The sequence below is a fragment of the Tiliqua scincoides genome, chromosome 3 (assembly GCF_035046505.1).
Source record: "Tiliqua scincoides isolate rTilSci1 chromosome 3, rTilSci1.hap2, whole genome shotgun sequence".
NCBI lineage: Eukaryota > Metazoa > Chordata > Lepidosauria > Squamata > Scincidae > Tiliqua > Tiliqua scincoides.
The window spans coordinates 26836383-26863862 of record NC_089823.1 but is presented as its reverse complement, the minus strand read 5'-3'; the positions used below and the strand labels follow the sequence as shown (position 1 = coordinate 26863862).

Sequence of the window (27480 nt, the reverse complement as noted above, 5' to 3'; positions counted from 1 at the left end):
CGCGCTGCAGTCCGTTTTCTTAACCAAAAAAGGCGTCCTGCGCTTTTGATTGAGCAACAGTGAAGGCCTTTTGCCACAAAGTGAGCAGGACGAGCCCCTGCCCTCCCAGTGAGCTCTGCAATCTGGACCTCTCTTTCTAGGGCTGTTGACTTGCACAGGCTGCGCAGCACCAAAACACTCACACACCCCCAGGTTGTACTCACTTCGCTGTTTGCAGAGGGTTGTGAGGCTGACGTTTTCATTCCACTCCCTGCCACTAGAATTCACTGTGCCTCCAGGGGAGCCCTCAGCAGCAAGAGCTGGGGGACAAGTGGACAAGAGTTTCTGGAGCACAGCTCCTCCTGCACTGGGACAGCCAGTCCCCTGCAGTCAGGGGACGACTGTAAGAACAATCTATCCCTGAATTGTTATCATTGGTTGCCCAGGATACAGGAACAACTCGAACCTTGAGTGGTGTATCAAGTCATACTGCGTGGGGACTTCCCACTTCATGGGGAGGCTCACCAGTGGCGTAGCTAGAGGGGGTGCAAAGTACTGAGTTTTGCGAGGAGCCTCACTCCCTGCATACGCCTCTGTTTTGCTTCCACTGCCTGGGGGGCTGCTTGCTTGCTGTGGTGAGGCTCCCTAAAAAATTAAGTGCTTTGCACCCCCTCTGGCTATGCCACTGCCCCCCACCCTCCTCCAAACCTCTGCAGTTCCCTGTGCCAGGAGACACAACTATGTCACACCCCTGCAGGGAACTTGAAAGCCTAGAATGCAAGGATGCCACCCACATGCGGCCCTTATTGCACTTGCCCACCACAGTCTCTGCCATCTGAAGGCTGTTTTAGGGCCCTGTCAAACTTTCCAACACCGATGCAGCCATGACACAACCCCGAGGTAAGGGAACAAACTTCCCCTTACCTTAATGACCGCCTTCCTGCCACAGGATGCAGTGCGTGCCCCATTGGCACAGCTGCATCAGCACTGGAAAGTTGGATAGGATTGGGGCCTAACCGGCTTCTGACCTGCCGGGGGGCCCCCCACAGGAAAACACTTAATTGCAAATTGAGAGCTTATTTTTTGGAAAGATAGTTTAGTTTTTTCCACAAAATTCTCCAACATCATTTTCATCCCCTTCCCTCAGGTAAGCGAGTAGCCCTGCAATGGGGCTACTGAATTCTATGGCAACCCAAGGGTTCTATGGCGTAGAATTAAGAGCCTCTGTGTCCTGCGGATGGCCCGACATGGAGGTTCAGTATCCGGTACAGCAAAGCTCCACCGGTTCTGCTGCCCTCCCACCCCGCTCCCTTCCCCGGCACGCCTCCTCCCTGCCCTCTCTCCACCCTCCCTCCGCCTGCCCTCACCCCAGAACACCTCCTCCCCATCTTCCCCCACAACATCTTCTGCACGACTGCCAAGCGGTGGAGCTCCAGTGCTCCATCAGTGCTAGCCCAGAGCCAGCCAGTGCTGGACTAGCACCGGCACTCCACTGGTGTTGAGGGCCACAAACGTGCCTTGTGGCACATTTGCAACAGCATGCGCTGGTGGTGAACAGGCATGCACTGCATATGATTGGGCCCTTAGCAACAGTGGACCTCCGCAGCCCCGTACCCAGGGCAAAGCTCTGCAATGGTGTCCCCCCGCAGGCTATCACTGCCCCCCCAGACAGAAATCCAGCCCCCCCCTATTCACCATGGGCCTATGGCCTGATCCAGTGGGGCTGTTCTTATGTTCTTATCAGAGGCTCGTTGAGCCTCGCGCAACCTCCTCCCATGCTGGGAAACATCTGTGAGGTTCCCCAGCACTATAAACTCTGCTTCCGGCAAACCAGAAGCACAGTTTCCGCCCCTGTCGGGAGCCTCAGAAAGGCTTCCGCAGGGTCCAAGCAGCCGGCACCTGTGGCTTTTGCCCCATCCCAGTCTATGGCAGGCACGCAACTGGCCCTTAGTCACTCATCACACCCAGTCTAAACCCCTGGACCTAGAAATTCAGGAAGTATATTCCTTCCATGAGATAAGCACCCACCAAGAGGGATTTTTAGAAATTAGACCCCTAAGTGGGTCAAAAGGGGTCAAAGCCCTTACGCTTGGCTGGCTTCTCCCCCCCCCCCGCGCTAATGCCTGAGAGGCCTGTGGTCTCCATGGCAACTGAAGCCAGGTGAACCCTTTCATCCTAACCCTTTTTAAGTTTGTCTGACAAAGGGTTGTAACACTGCAGTAGCAGAAAAATAGTCATTTTACTGTTTACTCTGCGATCGCCAGCCCTTGCTCTGCTTAGAGTTGTGTGGTGCATTCTAACTTCCTTCACATGAGGCATTTTATTTATTATTATTATTATTATTATTATTATTATTATTATTATTAACAGTATTTCTATACCGCTTTTCAACTAAAGTTCACAAAGCGGTTTACAGAGAAAAATCAAATAACTAAATTTTCTTGACTGAAGTTGCTGCAAATAACAGTGAAGGGTGAATTATAGAACCCTTCCCATTACTTAGGCCTGGCTGGCTTTTTCCCCTGCCTGAGAGCAGTGCGTGGCCTACATGGCTGGTCTATGCAGTCTAGCTCACAGGAGGCACAGCTCTACTTTTTCCTTTTAGCTTCCCTCACAGGAGGCAATTTCTCTTGACAGTAGTTACTGTAAAAAAAAAACCCTGAGGGTCCTTCAATTTAACTCAGTATAGCACTTGAGTATTTAATGGGCAGATGCTGCCACTATTGTCCCCATTACAGGTGACAGAGGCTGCCTGTTCCAGTCCTTCTCCTATCTTATGTATGACACTCAGCAAATGGCTAGGGAGGTGCATTAACTCATTATGAGGCACATGGTGGACAACTGGGAGGAGTTCTCCATCTTGTCCCATGACAGAAAAGGGGACAACGACAAAAGCTCTGATGAATACCTTACTCATGTATCCCTACCCTTTACTTAATAGTGGTTTATGCGAGCGATGGAGAGAGTCATCATGCTGCTGGCTGGAGACTTTTGGCAGACTCTGCCAATAGTGTCAAGGGGAAGTCGAGCCGACAACGTTAAGGCATGCATTAAGGTGTCGTATCTATGGCACTTTATCTGGAAATTCTCTCTCAGGAAGAACATGAGGGTCCACTTGAGAGATGAGGTCTCCGCTGGGCAATTCTATGAACTCCTACTCAAAACAGGGGACAGAGAGTATCCTGAGTCCAAGGGAAAGGTTACCATCCCTGAATGCCTGGGCTCAATAGTGATGACCCTAGCAGACCTCACAGCCAGGATATACCCTGATATTGCCAATATCAAGAAGTCCATGGACTGACTGTGCAAGAATGCTATTCTGATCCCCAAGAGTGACAAGTCTACTATCATTAATCACACTCTACTTAACTCACTTGAAGGGGCAGAAATGGAGTACAGAGATGTGGACTTGGTGGTGCAAATAGATGATGCTGTCCACTACCCTGTGGAATTCCTCAACACCCTCAACCCTCCTGGCTTCCCAGCCCACAAGCTTTTCCTCAAAGTGGGGTCTCCAGTGATGTTGCTGCAGAACCTCAACCTGCCCAAACTCTGCAATAGCACCAGACTACAAGTGAAGGCCCTCCAGAGGAATGTCATTGTGACAACAGTGTTCACTGACTGTGAATAGGGGGAGTTGGTGTTCATACCAAACATACAGCTCATACCATCAGTGTACCCTTTCCAGTTCAAGAGGCTGTAGTTCCCCCTAAAGGTCTGTTCTGCTATGAACCTCAACAAATCCTGGGGCAGTCACTGAAGGTGGCAGGGATTGATTTGAGGGAAGGCTGCTTCTCACATGAGCAGTTACCTGTCCACCTACTCCAGAGCTCAGCCAGCAGCCTGGTGATCCTAGCACCTGAGGGGAGAATGACCAATGTGGTTTACAAAGAGGTCCTTAAGAAGACAAATAAATGATGTAGGCCTTTTTCACATTATTTTTACTTAAGCTTAATGTTTGTCTTCCTGAAGTCTAAAAACCTGTGAGGTTACTATAACGTGAGGTTTCAAATTAAAGGGAATTTCAACCTGAACATGAATGTGGTGTTGGTCGTGTCATTCAATGAAACTACGACTATGAATAATTACAGGGTGTTGCCCAACATGGGGTAAATGTGCTATATTTACATTGTTCATTTTCATCAAAGTAAAGTTTACTGCTGTCAAAATGGATTTTAAGTAAATACTGTTGCAAAGCATGGGTATCCAGCTAATTGGAGATATACTGCTCCATTTAAAACAATTACAACTAATAGTCACTGGTAGACCTTTTCTTTCTAAATTGTCTAAACCTTCAAAAATCATCTGTGCTAGAGACTGTCACAAAATATGTTCCATACATTAATTATAGGTGGCTTTTTAATTTGCTCTGAACCTAGTACTGCCAATCCATTTCATAGGAAGATCCCAACTACTTGTGTTTTGAGAAGGCTCATTATTTGTTATCTTCATGCAGGTCATCATTTTGGGAGTCAAGCTATGCTTCAAGGCCATCACTCAAGACATTTCAGCATCGGAATAAACATGTACATCACTACGTACAAACACAAAAAATGCCTAGTTTGCTTTACTGGAATACGTCATTAATACATCCTGAGTAAGCTTGATCCTTTACATGTTCATATTTAATTATAATTTCTAACTATCTAGACCGGGGGTCGGCAACCCACGGCTCTGGAGCCGCATGCAGCTCTTTCAGCCTTCTGTTGCGGCTCCCCTCTTCCAGTGCCCACATCGCGCGCCCGAACGCCTCTGGGCGGTTGGTTCGAACTGCAGCCTGCAAGGAAGGGGTGCTTGGGAAGCTGCCGGTCCCCTAGCTGGGCAGGGAGAGCGTGGGACCCTGGAGCGTCTCCACCCCCAGGAGCAAGGTGAGGCGCGCGCTGCCCACTTGGGGAGTTTGGCACCAGTGGAGAGGCTATCCCTGCAGGTGGCGGGGGGGCGCCTGGAGAGCCGGCTCGCTCCCTGCGTAGCGGTACCAGGGCGCGCAGCCTGCGCTGCGAGGGGGTTACAGCAGCTGAAGCTTACTCCCAGGAAAGGGTGCCTGGGATTGCAGCCTTGGAGCCTGCTGCTTTGCATGTCTACTCAGTTGTAAGCCCCATTACAGCAGTTGAAGCTTACTCCCAGGAAAGGGTGCCTGGGATTGCAGCCTTGGAGCCTGCTCCTGTGCGTGTCTACTTAGTTGTAAGCCGCATTGCAGCGGATGAGGCTTACTCCCAGGAAAGGGTGCCTGCAACTGCAGGCTTGGAGCCTGCTCAAGGCCAAGCGCAAGGACAGGCAAGTGGGAGCCCGCACCCAGCAGGTCTGTTCGTGAGCAAGCCCCCCTGTAGTCCCTGGGCTATTCCCAGGAAGGTGTGGAGGGCTGTAGCCTCAGCCACCTCCTGTGCAGGTCTACTCACAAGTAAGCCCCGCTGTAGTCAGTAGGGCTTCCTCCCAGGAAGGTGTGGAGGGCTGCAGCCTCAGCCCCCTCCTATGCAGGTCCACTCACAAGTAGTCAGTGAGGCTTCCCCCCCAGGAAAGTGTGGAGAGGACTGCAACCTGAGAGCTCCAACCAACTTGTCTGCTCAGAAGTACCATTGTAGTCAATGGGGCTTACTCCCAGGTTAGTGTGGAGAGGGTTGCAGCCTGAGTGAGGGAGGACAGACAGGCAGGGCAGAAGCTGGCCTGTGGCTGCCCCCCCACCCAGCTCTGGCTTCTTCTCTTCCCCACCTCTGGAGTCTGTGTCCTTTTTTTCCTTCCAGCAGGGTGCCTCTGGAAGGTGGGAGGAGTTCTTTAGCATCCATGTAAGATAAGCAGATGTCGTAACTGCCAGAGGACCAGGTGTCTGAAAACATAGGACAAGTATGTATGACAAAACTAACTAAAAGCTACAGGAGGGGGCTACATTGTAAAAATGGGACCTATAAGAGCATAAAGGTAAAAAAAACTATATATGCAGTGTTATCTTCATTTTAGATGTCAAAAGGGTTTTGTGGCTCCCGAGGTTTTCTTTTCTCCGGAAAACGGTTCCAAATGGCTCTTTGAGTTTTCAAGGTTGCCTACTCCTGATCTAGACTAAAATTAGGCTTCTAGATCTGTCATTTCCCCCAACACCCTCTGTGTGTGTGTGTGTGTGTGTGTGTGTGTGTGTGTGTGTGTGAGAGAGAGAGAGAGAGAGAGAGAGAGAGAGAGAGAGAGAGATTTTCTTTAGGCCGCTCTTCTTTTCAGGTACTGTAGCTGATTTTAGTGATAGCCCTTTAAGATGTTCCAGGTGAAAGGCAACCTTGATCTATTAGTTTTAGAAAAATCTTACAAATTACAAACTTTCCCTTGGTGCCACTATTTCACGGAAGATTCAGATTCTCATGTCATCCAACTATTTGTTTTACTAGAAAAAAAACAAACTCAATTTATTAATCAGGAATAAGAACATCACATAGTCAAAATATTTCACATTTTAAATATTCAAGTAGAACCACGTGCAAATTAGCTTGAAATATAACTTACGCTTTGCTTTGAAGCCAACTAGTAGAACAACCAGAAATTGTTAAAACACAATTTACCAAGATAACAGACTTTCATCAAAATAATGCAAGTCTTCAATGTCAGCCATTGTTGAATTAGGCAATAGATCTTCAAGAATATCTTGTTTTGGGGGGCTTTCAATGCTGCGATTCGGAGGGGATTTGTTTATCAACAGGTCTGTGTCATCCTCATAAACATTTCGCTTTACAGGACTGTGATAGCTATGGTCATGATTTGTGGCCTGTGCATCAACAAATTTCCCACTGTGCACAAGAGATTTTGGACTGCCACTCCCCATTTCCAGATATCTACATTCTTCTTCTTGTGAAATCTCTGAAGAAGCAACAGTTGTAGCAGGAGATAGTAGCTCAGATAAAATATCATCATAACTTGAACTGCTGCACTGGGACATATTAGTGCTTGGAGAATTCACCGATTCAACATCAATCTGGTGTTGTAGTTCCTTTAACAAGCTCTGCAGGGATTCGTTTTCCTTCTGGGATCCAAGCTGTGAGTGGCCCTTCACACTTTTCTTGAGAGAGCTTCTGTTTCTCTTCTGAGTCACTGCCAGTTTATCTAGTTTTTTCTTTTTTGCATTAAGTTCTTGAAGTTTCAGACGCAGTTGATGTGCTTGGTCAGCACGTGAGTCCTGAACATTGTTAACCCATGTGAAGTTCTTATTTTCACTGTGGCTCTGGCTGGACTGAATCTGTTTATCCAAAGTAGCTAACAGGCCCGCACTTTTAGTCACAATCCCTTCATTTCTACAAATGGCATGCCTCTCCACAGAAAGGTTTGCACCAAGCGAAGCAGCAGGGGATGTAGGAGGTAGTTTTTTCTGTGAATAATCCAGTGCTCTGTTTGCTACCTTCTTGTTTTGATTTGAACATTTAGCTTGAAAACCATGAAAATGGCTTGCACCCTTAATGAGTGAATTGGAGGCAGTTTCTCTTTTCAAAGGCTGTGTAGAGCTCTCTGTTTTATTAGAGGTTAAGGCACTTTTAGGCATAAAGGAAGGATATTTTCCAAGTAAGCCTTTTACCCAACTGCCTACACGTGGTTTTGTCCCATTCATGTGGCATGTCAGGGAGGAATTATTTGAGGCGGTTGGGGCAGAAACCTGGGAGTCTGCAGGTATTTTTTTTGCAGGTGCCACAATATTAAGTGTTTCCTGCACACTACTCCCTGGTATCTGTCTGCTGATTTTGATCTGTGGGCTTTCTGGTTCAAAGCTGCTACTATTTTTAACAGGAATTAGGTTTCCTTTAACTTCAGCCCCTTGAACTGGTAAGGTTTCTGGTAAGCAACTGCTGTTACTTAGAGGGACTGCTGGCATAATAAATGGGGTACTGGCATTTTTTGGTTGTAAGGGAGTACTAGTATTTTCTAGCAACATGCACTCATTACCAGCAATCCCTTTCTTAGAAGTAGCTGGAGATGTATCAACAGCACCTGGACCTTGCTGCCGCAATGTGCCTGTTTCAGCTACTGGGAGATTTTCTATTACACTGCTGTCTTCCAGTGGTTTACCCCCCAAATCAAGTGGAACATTTACAAGAGTCAAAGTGATAATATCATCATCTGCCAGGTTTTCAAAGCCCAAAAGAGAATTGCTTTTGTTATTGCTAATTACATTTTGTGTCTTATTTGTATGAGCATTCTCCATATCCACTTCATGACAAACTAAAGGTGTATTGTCTACGGCTTTGTCATCAACACACTTCACTGGAGAATCTGATTGTGCTTTCATAAGAGGAACATTCATAGTTCCTTTACTTTGCAAATGCAAAGTTAGATCATTTGTCACTTGTGATGTCTTTCTTTCCCAGATAACAATGTGAACTTCTGAAGGAGGAACTTCAAAGTTCTTATGCCGAATACAGTAAGAACCCTTTAAGTCATCACACTCAAGCCATGTTCCTGAAAAAATGAGATAAAAAAGGTTCAGAATCTTAAAATGCTCAATGCCTAGAGATGCTTGTTTCCCATTTGTAAGATAGGATTACAGCCTAAGTCTTACTGAACACAATTGGCTCACTTCTGAATAAAACAAACAGTACTACTATTCTCAAATACCTCTATAATGCCCTAACTCAGCACTGTGCAGATCTAGGTTCTCTTAATTCAGAAAACATGCAATTTCACCACATGGTTAACAAAAACAACAGGCTCACTGCTCTTGTGACTAGCTTGCCTACTCCCTTTCTAGTACTTGAGAGACTCCTGTGATGCCTCAGCTTCATGAAGGGGCTGCCAAGTCAAAGACAGTAACCATGTTTGTCCTATTGTGTTGATTGTTTGAGCATTTCTCTTGCCCAACTGTCTGGTAAACAAAGGACCTGGCTTTGTTTGAGCCAGCCCACTGAAGCCCACCTGATTTCTATGAGTAGGAAACTCAAGTGGCTTAAATTACACCCCCCTTGTATCCCATTATTTCAGCAAAGCAGAGTGAACACTCAACAGTTTATTTAAAAAATACTCTTGATGTAGAGAGTATCTGGTGCTTCTTGGGGACTTGCCTGCTCACCTTGCTGCAAATATTTGTGCCCGGACTAGGACACTAGAAAAGTGTAAGTAGACCAGCGGTCATACCCAGTACAATGTGTCAGGGCTGCTTTATTTTCCACTTGCCTTTAAACATCCATACCAATCTTTGCCACATCCCTTTTTTAAGAGCACTAATGTCTCTTGCAGTTTCCCACTTTTCTGATCTACTGTTATCCCTTTTAATGGTTTCACCTGTCCAGCCTCAGTTCGCTCAGGTGGGTTGTCATCAGAAAGTCATGTTCCACGACTGTTAAGTTTCAAGGGCGCCACTGGCTTTTGGGGTTCTTGACCCTACTAGGAGTGAAGTTTTCACCAGCTGGCCACCTTCTGCTTGGTGTCATAGCCTGCGCTAGTGGCAGCGATTTACTTTCCCAGTTTGTCACTATTTAAAGGTGAAGCAGGAGCAAAAAGGGAAGGTGCCAGTTGCTAACCATTACACGTTACCTCCAGTTCACCCTGCATCTTCTCTTGTGCTTATCTAGGCTCTTGTGTTGAAGAAAACTCTCTACAGGCAACCAGGCAGGAAAGCTGTTGTAAACTTGTTTTTTCTTAGAGGCAACTGCTTGTGGCCTGGTGAGGGTACAGTGTGGTTGCTAGAAATAATGCAATCATGTGCTTATGCGGGAACAGTTTTAACCTTCTCTCACATTTACTTGAGAGCACAGGAGACCAAGAATATACAATGGATATTCCCTTTGAGAAGGGAAAGATATAGTGTTCCTGCTAAGCTTGGCATTCCTGTGTTGACTTATGGTATAATCTCCAAGAGACTGGAGACAATGCTACACATCAAAGGAAGGGGTCCACACAGTGGTATTGACCTTTTAGAGGAACACTGGGTAGATGAACTTCGGAGCAGGAGGGACAAGGATGGATGTGGCAGAACTACCTTAAATACATTGAGGAGAACAGCTTTAATTTCCCATAATACATGAATACCACTAATGTGAGAGAAGTGAGGAAAATACTGACCAGAATAGACAACAGTTACTAGTCATGGTGGCCATGTGCTACCTTCCAGCATGACTCTGAATACCAGTTGCTGGTGAACAATGTGGGGCAAGATGTAGGTCTCTCTCTCCCACTTGGAGCTTCCAAGAGGCACCTGGTGGGCCCCTTTGGGAAACAGGATGTTGGACTACATGGGCCTTTAGCCTGATCCAGCAGACTTTTCTTCTTTTATGCCTCTTTAAAAAGAGCAAAAGTTTAATGGAGCCTACTGTAACTTACCATCTGAATTCAAAATCCATGTTATGAAGTGTTTAGCTGCCTCTTGGTATTGAACTACAGAAGTTATTTGGTAGAAATCTTCTTGAAACTTAAATGAGTAGACTGCCAGGTCACTATGTGCCAAGCCCTCGACAAAGTGGATCATGAGTATTGAGGGGACCCTGCCACAAAGACACAACAATTTGAAGTTTTAGATTTAAATAACCCACATCAAGGTCAATCACACCAACATATAACAAGAACAGCAGCTCATGTATCACTATTCCAAAATCTCACTAATCTCATGTATCACTATTCCAAAAGTTTACAGGACAATCCAAGATTAACTTCATAAACCAGTAAACCGATACTTGGGCACATCCTGGGTTAGTGCTCCCAGAAAGTTACCCAATGAAATAGTTTTCAAATAACAGACCACTTGAGAGAGATCAGCTTCCCAGCTGGCAACCATCTTTGAACAATGGGACCAAGAAGGCTACTAATTTTTATACTGAAATGCAGTTCAAGTCTGCAACTAAAATGTGCACATTGGTTGGAACTCATGGTGAAATGTTCGCTGTTATGTAGCTTTACTCACTTCAGGATCTTAACATGGCTCAAACTTACTTTTCCAAAACCATTTTCCTTCTTTGAGAAGTGTGATTGCATTTATTACAGGGAGCAATATGAACAGCGTTCAGTGGGTGCCATTCTGGAATTATATTTGTAAATGTTGTTAATGACTTCTTACATCTGAAATAAGAAACACAAAGAAGTGATTCACTGGTGTAGCAAAATACTTGCAAAGTTAAACAAACACAAGCTCAGGACAGTTGAAACAGCCACTCAAGTTAAATGATCCACATTCAGAATTTATTCACATCTGGAGTAATCTAGAAGGCTGAAGTCATTGTACATTTAGGCTGAAGCTAACCACAAGTGCCTGCAATTCTTTGACAATCCTCTTTTAGTGATTGTCATGAAGTCGGGCAACATTCTAGTACTCACTGGCTAACTACATTCAGTCATTTCAGTGTGCCCATCTGGGCGAGAAAAACACAATATAAGCTATATATATATATTATAAAAGGATGAGGTATGCTACATTCCACCTGGAATCTCTATGGACAAATAACCTATTGATTTACACCAAGGATGTCAAAAATAAGGCTCGTAGGCCTAATGCAGCTCCCAGAAGCAATTTATCTTGGACTGTTATAATTGGGCTCTCCCAGCTTGATAATTGGGCTCTCATATCCTGAAAATATGAAAATGTTTTGCACGTTTTCTCTTCTGTAATTTAAAGCCAACAAGTTTCTACAGGGGAATAAAGTGCTTATTTCTGGCTAACATCTCCTTAACAATGTCACATTCTGCTTAAGGATGGCACTTCAGGCCCTCACTAGGCATCACGAAAGCTAACTTCGGTCCTTTGTGTGAAATGAGTTTGACAATTCGGAACTATACCAAAGGAAGAAGAGAAAAAGGCAAATAAACCAACCTGTCACTAACTTGGTGGCCACACTGTAAACATTCAAATTTCCATGAAAAAGAAAGGAGAAAAAGGTTCTCTATTTGAGGATCCTTCTTTAAAAGGAGAGGAAATGCAAACACTGGGCTTTCTTTCTGACCTTTGAAGAAAAAACAAAACGAAACATGACAATCTCATACAGGATAATGAACATTTTACATTAACTACGAACATAATAAAAAGATAAAGTAAAGCATAATTTATGTTCTCTTGGCATGGTCTAATGATTATTCAAAATATGCCTGGCTAGATTTCAAAATGTAGACATGAGGATCAAATTTTACAACCTATTTGTACACAAGCTCCATTAAAGTATCTACAAAGTAAATTTTTGTCCTAGTACAGGCATCCCCCATATCGATGGATCTAGTATCCACGGTTCCAATTATCCGTGGTCCAAAACTTCTCATTGCACAAATGACTTACCTGCTTTTGATTCCAACCTTCCTGTGGATTTATTTATTTATACAGGTATTTATATACCGCCTTTCTTTGGTCATCAGCTTTCTCCTCAGACTATAATCCAAGGCGGTTTACATAGGCAGGCTGTTCTAAACCCCTGTAGGATTTTTACAATTGAATAGTTCTAGTCTTTCATAGAACTCCTCATTCCAGCTGGATTCTTTCCCAGTCTGGCCTCTTTCTGGCCCTTCGCCTCCCACGCTCCACTTGACGGCAACTCCTCTCTGCACCGAGGGTCAGCTCATCAGTATATCAGCGTGTCCTCAGTTCTCGGGTACTTCCGGTTGTTTCGAACTGGCAACCTCAGATCTTCAGGCATACAAGGCGGTAGCTCTACCAACTGAGCCAGAACTCCTGCCTGGATGTTCCCAGGCTCACTGACTCTTTGCTGACTCCAAAATGGAAGCATTCAGCACTTACTGGAAGCAAGGCAGAGGGCTGAAAGGAACATGACACTGAACTCTTTGAACTCTATGATAAATGTATTGTTCTTTACAGCCCTCTGCCTAGCTTACTGGGAGTGCTGCTTCCACTTTGTATCAACAAAGAGCCAGCGAGCCTGGGAACAGCAACAAGAAGGCTGGAATCAAAAGCAGGTAAGTCATTTTTGTGATGATGGGGGGATTTTTGAACTGCTTTTTAAACAGGTTCCCTTTTATCAGTGGTTTCTGCATTTGCAGGGTGTGTGAGGAAGGTATCCCCCAAAGATATTTTTACTTTCTCAGTAGTAAGCTATTTCACTTCAACACAAGCCAGTATTCGAATCTGACTCTGAGCAAATCTTCAGGAAGTATTCAGTTCACACACTCTCTTCCCACCCTATTTTAGGTAAACCACTGTTTGCCTGTTCGTTTGAATTGGCACGCTATGGTTTGGGCTTGCCCTGCAAATCAGAATGAAAGTCAGAATCAAACCATGAATTCCAATTCTGGATTCCAGGGCAAGTGAAAACCACTGTTTTCCAGTTCAGACAGAACAACAAACCACGGTTTGCCTCAAATAAGAAAAGGAGGGAAAGGGACAGCGTGTGAAAGGAGAGAGGGTGAGAGCCTGAGGCTCCTTGAAGACTTTTTCTCCAAAACCATGGTTTGGCACTGCATCTGAACTAACTCTTTAGGTCAGAATTGACTACAGCAGGTGATAACCTATCTGTTTAAAATGGCTTCACTTCCTGTACAATACCAACTGCTTCAAATTATCTTACTATTACCAGCTCTAACCAAAAATCTTTATTATAATGTACACACTACAAATCGAATCCTTATTTTACTGATGATGAATTGAGGTGGGATTTTTCCAATATGACTTCTATCAAGTCTGCTACACAAGATAGGGACTGTGTGTGCCAAAGAATACCAGTTGTTGGACAACAGTGTGGAAGGACTATTGCCTTTACAACCTGCCTGTGGGCTTCCCAGAGGCATATGGTTGGCAAATAGGATGCTGGACTAAATGTATCTTTGGTCGGATCTGATCTAGCTGGCCTAGATGGATTCTTGGTTGGATCTGATCTAGCAGGGTGGTTCTTATGTTCTTAAGCCTAACTTAATAAATAATTACACAAATGCATTAGATTATTGTAACCAGAACCTTAACTGAAGCTATTGACAATGAAAAGTGGTTTCCAGTGATGTATATACCAAACTAAAGAGGAACAGAAAGAAAGTATTGTAATAGATTAGCACATAACACTGAGGAATGACTCCCTCTAGACCCATAAATAAAGAACTAAAAGGGTAGGAACTATACAAGAAAAAGTAGATTGGTCTAGCAGTGCACTACTATTATACTGCCATTTGTTTGGAGATATAGTTCTACTGTATGCAAAAAAAGCAACTTTTCATAAAGTGAAAATAAACATCCAAATTGAATACTTGAGCTATTACTTACCCAGTTTACACTTAAGCTGAGGCTGAAGTTGTAAAAAAATTATATTCCTGATTTCATTGAGATGTGATTCAGCTCTTGACAGAACATCCAAAGGAATCCCTGAAACATGTTTGCCTGTATAAAATAATTGGTTGTTCTATTAGCATATATTTATTCAAAAATTGACATTTCTAACCTCTACCAACAATACTACTTAATAAATTTAATTCTACTGTGCATTTTATAGCAATTCAACTGCAGATATTCACAAGAAAAACAGGTGATTATTGATTATGGCAAACATTATCAAGACATTTGCACAAAGCTAACTGCAAGCTATCTTAGCTGCTCTATTAGCTAGAATCCTTGCCATAGCCAAACTTGGGTCCATGTCTCTTGTGGTTTTTAAACTGTGTAGTGGTGCACTATGTTCTTCAAACGCATATTAGAGGTTTCTCAATACAATGATCTGTAATGGCAATCATGCTTCCCTGCAAGATAGCACTATCATTTTCCCCCTACCATGTTCAGTTGCGGGAAAGTATTTGTATATGTAATGGGATGCAGTCACTTCAAGTGGGGCAACTGTGAGGCCCTAAAGGCCTGCCTAGCATCTTCTTGGTACTCTGAAACATACCCCAGCACCTTCTCCAATATATTAGTTCTATGCCAAATGTACAGGAGTCCTTTCTCAAATGAATAGGTGAAGAAAACATTTCTAGAGATCTGAGAACTAATTGCACTCTTAGCATCAAACTCAATACATGTAAGTGAACAAGTATAATGAACTCATAATTGACTGGCATGGGTAAGAATATTTCAGCTGCCCTTCACACAGCCATTGTTGTATCATTACGCCTGTTTGCTCATTGCTTTTGATGGACGAGGAAAGGTGTGATCAGCAGCTATGAAGGTAACTGGGCAGCAGCTATTTTAATACGCAGAATATAGGTGGAACAAGTAGTTTATGAAGGTAGTAATGAGAGGCTGAAAAAGAAAATGTCAGTGCTTCTACATGACCAATTTTCTTTAAAAGCAATTTTTTTTAATCCCAGGATGTGGAGTTTGCCTCTCTATAAACACAACATAAAATCTGTATTCAAATGTTGAAAAATAATATGTATACCAAAAGTACAAATCTGATTGTGAAAGGGGGGAAAAGAAAAATACAATACCTGCATTTATTTTTCACATTATCCGTTAGAAATACAATGAAATCATCTGAGTGGCTCAGAGTTTTATGCATTCCACTGAATGTCAGTAAACATAAATTTGACAGCCAAAAAAATAAAATAAAAAAGACAAATTTAACTTACCCCTTTGGCAAGTATGCACAAGTTCACTTGCTTGGTTGTATTCTGCAAGTAGCCTCTGAATTATTGGTAACTTTTCTGAGACTGACCCAGACAGATTCATTTTTAATGTTTCTAAATGCACCAGAGCTGACAGAATACAATCTAACCAGCAGAGTGCGTACATATTCTTCCACTGAAGACATAATGGCTCTGGAAGAGATTTGTTGTCCTGATGCTGATTTTCAGAAACTGATGAATCTGGCAAGAGCTGTGTTTGCATGGTGAATGTTGCTAATGAACTTTCCTGGACTGCCATTTCCAAACCCATTTTCTGCTCCATGGATTCAGCTGTATTATTAAAGTTTGGCCGTTTGATTGATGAGCCATCAAGTTGCTTTGACTGAGTCTCATATTGGTGATCTTCATTGAGCTCAGAAACAAAATCAGTGTTTAATGTCTGCTCAGTGTCCATCAAAGTATTGGCCTTAGTTAATTTTAAACATGATACAATGGGAGAAGCTACCAAGCTTGTGTCAAATAACTTTCTTTTCCTACAAGTGTCTCGAGATGGATAATCTTTTGAATCAATGGGAATTATTATGTTGCTTAGTGGTTCAAATCCTAGAGGGTAGATGCACTGAAAGAGAGAAACAAAACACAAACAGGATTTTAGAACTCTGTATAGTATTTATGTAAATTAATAAACTACAAATGCAATTTTCAGAGATGAAGTATAGGTGGGACCTCGGAATCCACTGATTTGACTCACCAGATGCCAGGTCCAACTTTAAATGCCTTGTAATAAGGAAAAAAACACCAAAATCCCATTTCCTACCTTCAGTGTTGTTAACTGCACTGGTTGCAAGTTTCTCGGGGTTAAAGATAGCTTTAAAGACCCATTTCATGCTTTCCTGCTCTTCCATTGTTGACCCAGAATGCATTGGTATAGATGCTATACCACATTCAGCCACTAGATGGAGCGAATAATGGAATGTAAGGGGACTTCATTCTATTATTTTTCATTATTCACCCCATCTAGTGACTGAATGCAGTACAATATCTATACTAATGCATTCTGAGGCAACAATGGAGGAGCAAGAAACCTGGAAGTGGGTCTTTAAAGCTATTTTCCCACTCATTTGGTAACAATTGATTTTTTAATCCACTGGGGGTTCTGGAACAGGACCCCAATGAATAACGAGGCATAACTGTAGAAACTGCATCACTACTTACAGAAACTATAGCTAGAAAAAGTTAAGAACCAATTAAAAATGAATGAAATCCCAGAGTTTTAAATCTCACTCATCTTTAAGGTAATAAGATTTTCTTTTTTAAAGGCTTTCTGATTTTGAGAGTGTAATCTTAAGTTCTTGTTGCAAGTCCCTTTGCACCAGCTTGGGAGTGTCACAAATGTGCCATAAAGCATGTTTGCACCACTTTAGGATTCAGGGAAGCCAGCATGAGGATGCGCACCAGTCTCTCCTTGTAATATCCCTGCCAGGCAGGGGTAACTTTGCACCGGCATGGGGAGGCCAGCACAGGAGGCGGAGGGTAGAGTGGGGCTGTTTCTGGGTGGGAGGTGTAGGAAGGCCAGTGAGCGGACCCTCCTGAGCAACCCCACATTATGTTGGCTGCTTAGATCTGCACCTGCAATTTTGCTGGTACAGATGCGAATAGCCTCATTGAGGTGACTGCTATGCAACACGGGGTAAGGGGAAAAAATCCCCTTATTCCAAGTTGCATGGGATCCACCTACCTTGCACTGGATACAGCACAGGCTAGGATTGGGCTGCCTGACACTGAGCTGTGAATCAGGACTTCCCCAGTTCAAATCTTATTTCTGTCATAAACACACTGGGTGTCCTGAGGAAAGCTACTCCCTCTCAGCCTCAGTTGCAATATAGAGATAATATGTTAGGACATACTAAGTGCTTTGGGCACTCAGAAAGCACAATGCAATGCTAAGTATTATAACCAGTATTCCAGCAACATTAGACATGGCATAATTTGAAGTGAGAGAAAATGGTGATAACAAAATAAGAACACATTAACACCACTTTCTGCACTTCTCATTTTTGTGTAAAAACAAAAAACTCAAAACCTGAGAAAAATAAAACCATTTGGTTTTTATTTATTATTTAATGGGGGTGCATGAGTAATGATTGTGGCTGCATCTGCTGAAACTATACCACCTGTATCACCTATCTATCACACTATAAAGCAATTATAGTTTATAATTATAATGTAAATTTTGAATAAAAACACAACACCACCTTTTGAACTTCTAACTTGGGAAAAACTGAACTCCACAAAAACAAAAACAAAAAAAACTGTTTTCTCCCACCTCTAACTTGAAATCTGAAGCCTTTTTGAGAAATACAAAGTTGAAATCTGAAGCCTTTTTAAGAAAGAAAACTATTGCCTCTAAAAAGAATGCCTCTGTGGGAATGCTAGGTTTTTCTTTCATATTCACTTTTTTTAAGTGTCTCTTTTCTGGGTACTGACGGATTTAGGCTTTTACAAACCCTTTTGCATTTAGCATTTCAAGTAGGAAGATGAAATTTCTAGCTTCACTGAATTAAGATTGGATTAAACAGTGAATAGGCCAGCGATTTTCAACCTTTTTCATCTCATAGCACACTGTCAAGGCGCTAAAACTGTCAAGACACACCATTGGTTTTTCGACAATTGACAAGGCACACCCAGTGACAGCAAGGGCTCACATCCCCCAGTGGCCCTACTAACAAATGACACTCCCCCAAACTCTTGCAGCACACCTGCACACCATCTGCGGCACACCAGTGTGCCATGGCACAGTGGTTGAAAATGGCTGGAATAGGCTATGGCAAGATGCTAGTATAGGAGCAGAGGTGAACAGAATAGCAGTAGTTATGTGTGTACAAGTGTTTGAGAAATCTGGGTTGGAATCCATATTTTTGGATTCGGTCTGAATATTATTATTACATCAAAAAATATCCAACTGAGACATTACAGTTCAGGATTACTGGGCATGATTGCTATGGATCATAGGGAGTGGGCACTACTCTCTCCCTCTACAGCTACTTCCTTGTATGTCATAATACTAAAGTTTCCACAAGACTTACGGTGCAATCCTCTTCTGTCCTAGTGCTCGCACAGCACCTATTGTGTTGCTAAAGTGCCATAAAGCACATTAGCAGCACCCTAAGAGTAGGCTCTGCCAGCAGGAAGGCCTAGGCCATCTCACTGCCACCAGATCAGGAACAGTGCCCAATAGAGCAGGTAGGAGCTGCACTGAGCAGGGCAGGAAGGGGGGTGTATCAGGTGGGGGGGGCAGATCAGGCCTGGAAAGGAGGTGGATTGGCAATGCTGACTTACAGCACATCCTATTTCCTCCCCTGAGTCTTCCCCCTCCCTGACATGGGACTTCTCAGATTCCTGATGGCGCAGCTCTGAGTAGCACCATTGGGCAGGCCGGGGCTCTACTCCTTACCCCAAAGAGACCTCCGGCCTGCTCTTATCCTGTGCTGGGCACAGAGTGGGGTATGTGGCTCTACTGTGCCAGTGCTGGAAAGGATTGGGCTGCCCAAACATTTTTATGTTCAATGTAACCTATACTGGTGTTCAGAAAGAGAGAAACTATCCAGTTGTAAAAGGTGATGGCAACCAATCCAGTTGTAAAACCTGATGGAAAGTCACCATAAGTACCTAGAATAAGAATGATAAGACAGAGCAAAATTAGTCCCCTGTCTAATTCAGCAATTAAAAAACTGCTGAAGTACCTGTGGATTTTCACATAAAAAAATAGACTCTTCAAAATTGATGCGATATATTCGTAAAGCTTGTTTCAGTCCTTTCTTTTTGCAAGCTGGGCAACATTCATCTGGAGTTACTTCTACAGAATTACTGTCCTAAAAAGATATAAAATATACATGAAATGTGTTATTCTTGATAGGCCAAACATGAACAGAGCAAAATGACTTTCATACCACATAAGCCATTTATGCATTTCAGAATTACATTTGCACAGGAAAATAACAAAATTTATAGAGAATGTGAGATCCTAGGATTAGATCAAATAAAACTTTTAAAAATTGGCTTTTAAATTGTCAAAGTGTTGCCATCAAAATGAACTCTCCCATAAATATATTTGTTAAAACCATTTTAAAATAATAAATCTTTCGCCATTTCAGTAAGATTTCCGTGGAATTTTAGTTTTATAAAAGCCATATATTAAAATGAGACCAAGAGAAAAAATATCTCTCAGCACTGAGGAGGGAAAAAAAGAACTTTGCACAATGTGAAAAAGAACTGAACTGACTTTTCCCAAATACCCCACCATGTGGAGTGCAGATGCCCCTATACCAGCCACTTGCAAACTATTTCCAGTCTTCTGGTAATCCATCATTCTCAGGCACTGATGACATGGTTATCATGTCACTTGTAACATTTTCAACAGTCTTAAGGATTTTTTTTCATATATCCTGAAAAAGAAGAAGCGAACAGAAAAAGTTAAATTAAACATTTGTCAATAAAAATTAGAAAGCATACTAATGAAGAAACTTTTTCGGGGGGGGGAGGGAGGTGGAAAAGGATGGCGTGTTCTTGTGTCAAAACCAGTAAAGATGCATGTGTGTTAGAGATGGGCAAATACAACAACTGCCATAATGATGTAAAACAATTAATGACAAGGGAAGTTCATTTTTGTCAGACGAGTACAGTCAGACCTTGGCATCCATGGGGGATCTGGTCTTGGAACCCCCATAGGTGAAAACCATGGATAATCAAAACAGCAGTCATGAACATAAGAACATAAGAACAGCCCCACTGGATCAGGCCATAGGCCCATCTAGTCCAGCTTCCTGTATCTCACAGCGGCCCACCAAATGCCCCAGGGAGCACACCAGATAACAAGAGACCTCATCCTGGTGCTCTCCCCTACATCTGGCATTCTGACTTAACCCATTCCTGAAATCAGGAGGTTGCGCATACACATCATGGCTTGTACCCCATAATGGATTTTTCCTCCAGAAACTCGTCCAATCCCCTTTTAAAGGCGTCTAGGCTAGACGCCAGCACCACATCCTGTGGCAAGGAGTTCCACAGACCGACCACGCGCTGAGTAAAGAAATATTTTCTTTTGTCTGTCCTAACCCGCCCAACACTCAATTTTAGTGGATGTCCCCTGGTTCTGGTATTATGTGAGAGTGTAAAGAGCATCTCCCTATCCACTCTGTCCATCCCCTGCATAATTCTGTATGTCTCAATCATGTCCCCCCTCAAGCGTCTCTTTTCTAGGCTGAAGAGGCCCAAACGCCGTAGCCTTTCCTCATAAGGAAGGTGCCCCAGCCCCGTAATCATCTTAGTCGCTCTCTTTTGCACCTTTTCCATTTCCTGCATATCTGCAGGGGACAGCTGAACATGACTGGAACTGCCCTCCGGTCGTATCAGGAGGGTGTTCTGACGTGCAGGGAGGTCGCACACGGCCTGTGGGAGGTGTCAATTCTGAAAGGAACTGAATGCAAACCATGCACTAAGACTAGTTTATGGCTAACTTGTACACGACTGAGAACTACAAGTGCCCCCCATCTGTAGATTCATCCCCCCATTGTGTTCATTGTTTGTGAAATGGTATCTTGCTCTAACAGGAGGCTATAATACAATATAGAGTTGTTTTCTTTGGTGTAAAAACAACATAGAATCTGGTAGCACTTAAAAACTAGGTATAAGTTTTAATGTATTAGAGCGCAGGCTCAAGTCAAGCCTGGCTCCAGCGCTGACTGCTACAAGCATGCTATATGGCACATTTGCGACAGTGTGCGGTGGCAGTGGGTTGGCATGAATCAGATAGGATCAGGCTCTAAGTGGGGTACACATGGGGAGAGGATGAGCCCATAAGCATAGGGATTACTCTTGTAGCACTAAATGGCATAATGGATGAACCAATCTATTCTGGGGAAAATGTTGTGAACTCACTTGTTGCACAATACATCTTAAAGATTTTAATTACCATTTGCATGAGTTATTGCCAGAGAATCTGCCTCTTGTACTGGTAAACCAGCAGCCTGTTCATTGGAAAATGGATTAATTTACATGCAAACAGACATGAATACTTACATTTTCCTAATTTAATCTCACCTTTTGCAGCTTTAAAAATCCAGACTCCTTAAGAAATAGTCCGAAATGATCCTTTCAGGTAATATAAAACCAGGACCTCTCTGGCATTTATCAAGTGATACTTTTCTTGTAATCCAAGACTATACTCTCAGAAACTTATTAAAATATGTTTCTCAGTTAAATCCCTTAACTGAAAAAACTCTGGATTATTGCAGAACCTTTTTCAATGGTTTAGGATTATTTATCCTAATAAATAGGATAAATAATCCCCCATTCCTGCGTTCTCCCCCATTCCTGCAATCACCTTCCATCAAAAACAATGAAACCACTAGCGTTGCAGGCTGTAATCCTATACACACTTACATGGGCATAAGTCCCATTGAATTGAATAGGACTTACTACCAAGTAGACATGCATAGGATTGCACTGTGTGACTGAGAGGTAACTGGAAATTAGATGCAGGGATAACTTCATGGTTTTTTGCTGTCAATTTCATGTGGTTTTAACACACTGCGTACAAATCCATCAGGTACCAGCTCACAATCCCTGGACAATCTGAATTATTAAGATATTTCCAATATGGCACCTTAATGTATTGTTTATGCACACACACCGCGTGTGTGTGTGTGTGTGTGTGTGTGTGTGTGTGTGTGTGTGTGTGTGTGTGTGTGTGTTTCTTGACTGTAATTGTTTCCAGAAGCAAGACAAAAGACATTATGCCCCTAATACACATTTGGTTTGAAAAAACCTTTCAAAAGAAACGTATTACATATCTTGGTGCAATTTAAAAATATGTATTTAATGGTAAACATATGAGAGAAATTCACAATATTCACAGCAGGCCAGCAGCTGTAACTCTTAATGGCAGCCAAATGTAGATAGAGGTTTTGACTTATAAGAATCGGTAGGCTGACACAAAGGCATATTTGGGTGATTAAAAAGCTGTTTTCCACTAATTAAAGTGGGCAGAATTAGTGCAGCTAGTTTCTTATACATTTGATCCCATCTCTAGAATATACTGACATTCCCAATATTGTCTATTCTAGGTCCAATAAATATTATACAGGTTTCTTTTTATATTTATCAAGCTATTATAACCACAATGGTGTGATTTTAATCTTTATTATTATTTTGTACTGTTTACATGAACCATTCTGATTTGAGCTCAAAGGCTAGTAAAAGGAGATTTGGGGGGATCTTCTCTTTATTGAGTTATTTGATTATGATAGCCTTCTACTTTGTTTCAATGTTGGTTCTTATTTGGAAAATATTTTTTAAAAAGCAGTCTGTGGCACACAGTCTAAGACTTCTACTTAGAAAAGAATGTCACAAGGTGTGCAATTGGAGGGAAAAATAGGAGCATCTGCCTGAATGCAACCTGAGCAAGTGCAACCTGAAAAGAGATGAACTATAACGACAGATGAAAGAGCATTAAGATTCTCTTGCTCAGAAGATTAGTAACAGCACAATCTTGTGTGTTTACTCAGAAGTCCGTTCCACTGAATTCAATAGGACCTACTACAGGTGAGTGCAAACAGGACTGCAACTGAAGAATCAACAGACTAAGCAAAGTAGCATCATTACAGCCTCTCATGAGTCGAATGCATGCAGCCTAAACATGGGCACACAGAATACAGCCGTGAGGAAAGGAGAAAGAGACATGTGACATTGGATAGCAGAAGCCAGCAGGTTTTTGCACAATGATGTCTGAGCAGGAACAGTGAGACTTTCAGCAGCAAATACCCTTAAAGGTCCACAACCATTCTTAGGCTGCAAACCTATATACATTTTCCTGCACACAAACTCCAAAAAAACATAATCGGACCTATGGCTGAGTAGATATGTCTAGGACTGAACAGTTAGTGTGTTCGGGTTTCTGAAAGACAGGGTGGTAAGGAGCATACAAAGACAGAACTGGACATAAAAATGACTACTTATGACACTGCCCTTCACCACCAAAAGAGGAGTTTGTGGAGCATATCAAGAAACATTATCTAAAGGGACGCATTTCATCATTATTGTCCTCACAACCAGAGGTAGATCCTCCCTATAGTGTAATAGTGTATTTCACTGGACAATATCAAAGAAATTATTGCAGATCTGCAAGTTATCCTTTGATCAGCTGTTAGGTTTTGGGTTTTTTCTATACAGGTGGGGCCTCTGTACCCATGGATTCTGTATCCACAGTTCTGGTTCAACATGGGTCCCCTGGACCCATGTTGAGCCCAACTTGGCCAAACCTGAGCGCTCTGTAGACAAATGGAGCTGTGCTCCGGTCACCTCCGGAGACCGGAGACCTTTCTGGAGCCCGCAGAGGCCACACGCATCCACCCACAGACTCTGCGTGCTTCAGAATGGCTGTTTGGACAAAAAATGCAACTTCTGGTTTCTGGAGATAAACCAGGAATGACATTTTTATGCTTTATAAGGCATCCTCAGGCCAAGAGGGCTTCCCTGGGACTCAAAATGCCTTATAAGAGCAAAAAAAGACACTTCCAGTTTCCCTCTGGAAATCAAATATTAGCCATTCTGCAGAGGTTGTGGGCAGATGTGTGCGGCCTCTATGGGCTTCAGAAAGCCCTCTGGAGGCAACTGGACACAGTTCTGGTCACCTCTGGAGGGCTTAAAAAGCCTGAAACCATGGATTTCATTATCTGTAGGAATCAAAGAACAGATCCCCTGCAGATATTAAGGCCCCATCTGTACTTTTTTTTAAAAAAACTGAATCTATTGCAGTTGTTTTGTTATTATTGGTTTTATTCTGTGTTTTTGTTTGTTTCAGATTCTAAGCCATCTTGAGCATGTCCCGCTCAGGAGTGGAAAGACAGGTTATAAGTGTTTTACAGTAAAAGAAATAAATTATACAACAAACATGGGCTAAACTGGTCTATGCTGCAAGGAACTATGCGGATGCAACAGAAAATGACCATTTCAATAACAGGTGGTACAGAATGGGGAGTACAATACATCTAATCATTATTAAATTGATGAGATAGGCCAGCCATTTCAACCACTGTGCCGTGGCACACTGGTGTGCCATGAATGGTCCCCAGGTGTGATGCAGAAATTAGGGAGACAGTCATTTATCAATAGGACCATTGAGGGATGCAAGCCCCCACTGACAGTACAGTGTGCCTTGTCAATTGTCAAAAAGCTGGTGGTGTGCCTTGACCATTTTAGTGCCTTGCCAGTGTGCCGCAAGATGAAAAGGGTTGAAAATCACTGAGATAGGTAAATGTCTTCCATAATACAGGGGGTACTAAACAATCCAAATGTGTGGTGTAGTGGTTAAGTATGTTGCACTTGGACCCAGGTTCAAACTCCCACTCAGCCATGGAGCTTACCAGGTGACTTTGGGCCAGTCCTTATCTCTCAAGTCTAACCCAGCTCACAGACTTGTTGCAAGGATAAAAGGGGGAGAAGCCATGCACACAACCCTGAGCTTGTTGGAAGATGGGCAATACACAAATGCATGAAATAAAAATAATTTTTTAGAGTTATTTCATATCTTCATTAAATGGCAGTGCTTATATGAATTCATAACTCTTAACAAAATGTTGCTAGTATTTTTTTGTTTAAAACAAAAACAATTGGGAAAAAAACATATATTTTACAAGACCATTAAAAACAGATCAACATTGTATACTCTATTTTTTGTTGTTTTTCTACAATGAAGGATGTTCAGTGAAAACCTGTACCAGGTTTTCGGTCATGATAGAAATATACACACTTGAAATATACACACTATCACACACTTGAACTTCTTATTAAATACCTACCATTATTTTGAGCCCAATTCTGAGCTCTGCGGGCTGGCTTAATGCGAGCGTGCACTGTTTCATACAAGCTGGCTTACCACCAGTGCACACTGTTGCATATGTGCCGTAAAGTAGGTAGGAATCTATGCACACTACAATACAGGTCCAATGAGAGGGGAGTAAAGAGGGTAATTTGTAACTGGGCCCAGGGTCAAAAAGGGGGGCCAGGAGCCAAAGAAGGAAGCCCGAAAATTTCCTGGGAACTTACATTTTCCTACCTCACCTGGACTCACTGCTTGTGTGGGATGCCTTGTGTGTGGCAGCTGCTGCTACAAAAAGCCATATGTGCTGGGCCAAGGAATGAATACATGGCACTCCTAAACAGTGTCAAATCTGGGAGGAAACTGGCCTGCTACAGTAGCTCTTCGGCATGTAGATTTTCTTGCCAGGAAGGGGTGTATAGGACCTCAGGGACACAGCTGCAGGGCTCTGGCTTCTGCAGAAGAATGTTTTGGTGCAAACAGGACACTTTCCATTGTAGTGTGAGCTTAAATACTATGATGCTAATCTTCTGCAAAGATTTTCTATATTTTAAAGATTTTAGAGAGATTTGGGGTGTGTTAATTTAATTGGGGTGTGTTAAATTAAAATTTAATTTAATTAATTTTCCATATTAATGTGTCTAGCTGCTGACACTATACCGGCAGGCAGACCTGGTCTCTGCATTGGGAAGCCCAGTAGACCTGGGCACCAAAGACTTTTCGGCTGTTGTCACCCTTCCCCTGCTTTGTTCCGCCCCCTCCCCACCCCTTTTCCACCCACCCTTGTCACCATCCTCCCCTGTGTTTCATCCCCTTTGGGAAGGGGCCCAAAAGAAACTTTGTACCCTTGATAATATTCCTCCCAGTTCTGATATGCAGATAGTGGTACATGTGGCAAACTCAATTCATGTGGGATGCCACAAGGGAGGAATAACTCAGACGCAGGATGACCTCCAACCACTTGCATCTATAGAAGCAAGATACCCTGATGATAAAGCACCATAACACAGGCAGGTGGAGAGGAGGCCCCCAGCAATCACTTGCAGGACTGTATTATTCATGAGGCTGACTAGATTGAAGCCTAGGAGCCCATCACTTTTTTTTTGCTGAGGTACTGTTACTTGTGCCCTAGGGCTTCAATGGTTAAAGGCACTTTGCTATTCAGTTGCAATAACATATACTTATATATTTCTCCCTATATATATATTCACTTGAGCCCTACTTTATAGGGCAGGGAGAGAGAGAGAGAGAGAGAGAGAGAGCACTTACCAGTTCCTTTTTAGTCCATATTTCTATTCAATATTTAGGCAAGAGTAATAAAAGTCGGGAGTTGCTTCGTTTCTATGCATACTCTTGCACCTATCAGTCTATGTACTGTGGTCTAGTACTACCCTACTGTCAGGTTGTCCGTTGTAGTGAGGTGAAAGACTGAAGTGTTGGAGGGGGTCCAAAATTCCTAAAAGCCCAGGGGCTGTCAATTTTTTTTTTTGCTGAGGTGCTGTTACCTACACCCTAGGGTTCCACACACACAACTTTATAGGGCTATGTACTGCGGTCTACGACCTACTCTACCAGGGTCAGGCTGTCAGTTGTAGTGGGATGAAAGACTGAAGTGCTGTTACCTGCACCCTGGGATTCACACACACACCTTTATAGGCTACATACTGCTGTCTGTATATACACACACACACCTTTATAGCATTATGTACTGCGGCCTACACACACCTTTATAAGGCCATGTACTGCAGCCCACACACACACCCTTTACAAGGCCGTGTACTGCAGTGTGGCACCAGGCTGTCAGCTACAGGGGGGCGAAGGACTGAGGTGCTGGAGGGGCACCGAGCCCCCGGGAGCCAGGCGCCCGCCCTGGTCGCGTGGCCACCCGCGCAGCGAGCAGCCCAGCAAGGCTGGAGAGCAACCCGCGACCCCACGTGCACAGGAGACGAGCGCCTCGCCCGACTCTCCCGAGGAGAGGAGGAGGAGAGGCGCCCGCCTGCCTGGACACGTGTCGAGGCGTCCGCCGGGACACGCGTGTCGACTCCCGCGCCACGCCCCCTCCCCACAGAGGCCGAGGCCGCCACGGTCCAAGCCACTGCTCACCTGCAGAGCTCGGCGCCAATACGCCGCAGCGGCAGCACGGCCTCCTCCGCTCAGACGCTCGTGGTGCGTCCAGGCCGGCAGGGAAGCCC

The 27480-nt window shown here is 43.4% G+C and overlaps 1 protein-coding gene across 2 annotated transcripts; it reads right to left on the bottom strand.

Moving 5' to 3' along the window:
* Positions 1-6378: 6378 nt before the first annotated feature.
* Positions 6379-27472, bottom strand: USPL1 (ubiquitin specific peptidase like 1). 2 transcript variants are annotated; one of them, XM_066620445.1, is made up of 9 exons: positions 27392-27472; positions 19694-19856; positions 19155-19283; positions 15415-16030; positions 14120-14233; positions 11738-11867; positions 10864-10989; positions 10258-10418; positions 6379-8400 (listed from the first exon to the last, which is right to left on the bottom strand). In XM_066620445.1, the coding sequence occupies exons 2-9, from the start codon at positions 19778-19780 to the stop codon at positions 6515-6517; spliced, it is 3249 nt and encodes a 1082-aa protein (XP_066476542.1). In that variant the 5' UTR covers positions 19781-19856; positions 27392-27472; the 3' UTR covers positions 6379-6514. The 2 variants fall into 2 exon arrangements, with proteins under 2 accessions (XP_066476542.1, XP_066476543.1); XM_066620446.1 differs by lacking the exon at positions 27392-27472 and having other exon boundaries at positions 19694-20116.
* Positions 27473-27480: the final 8 nt, after the last annotated feature.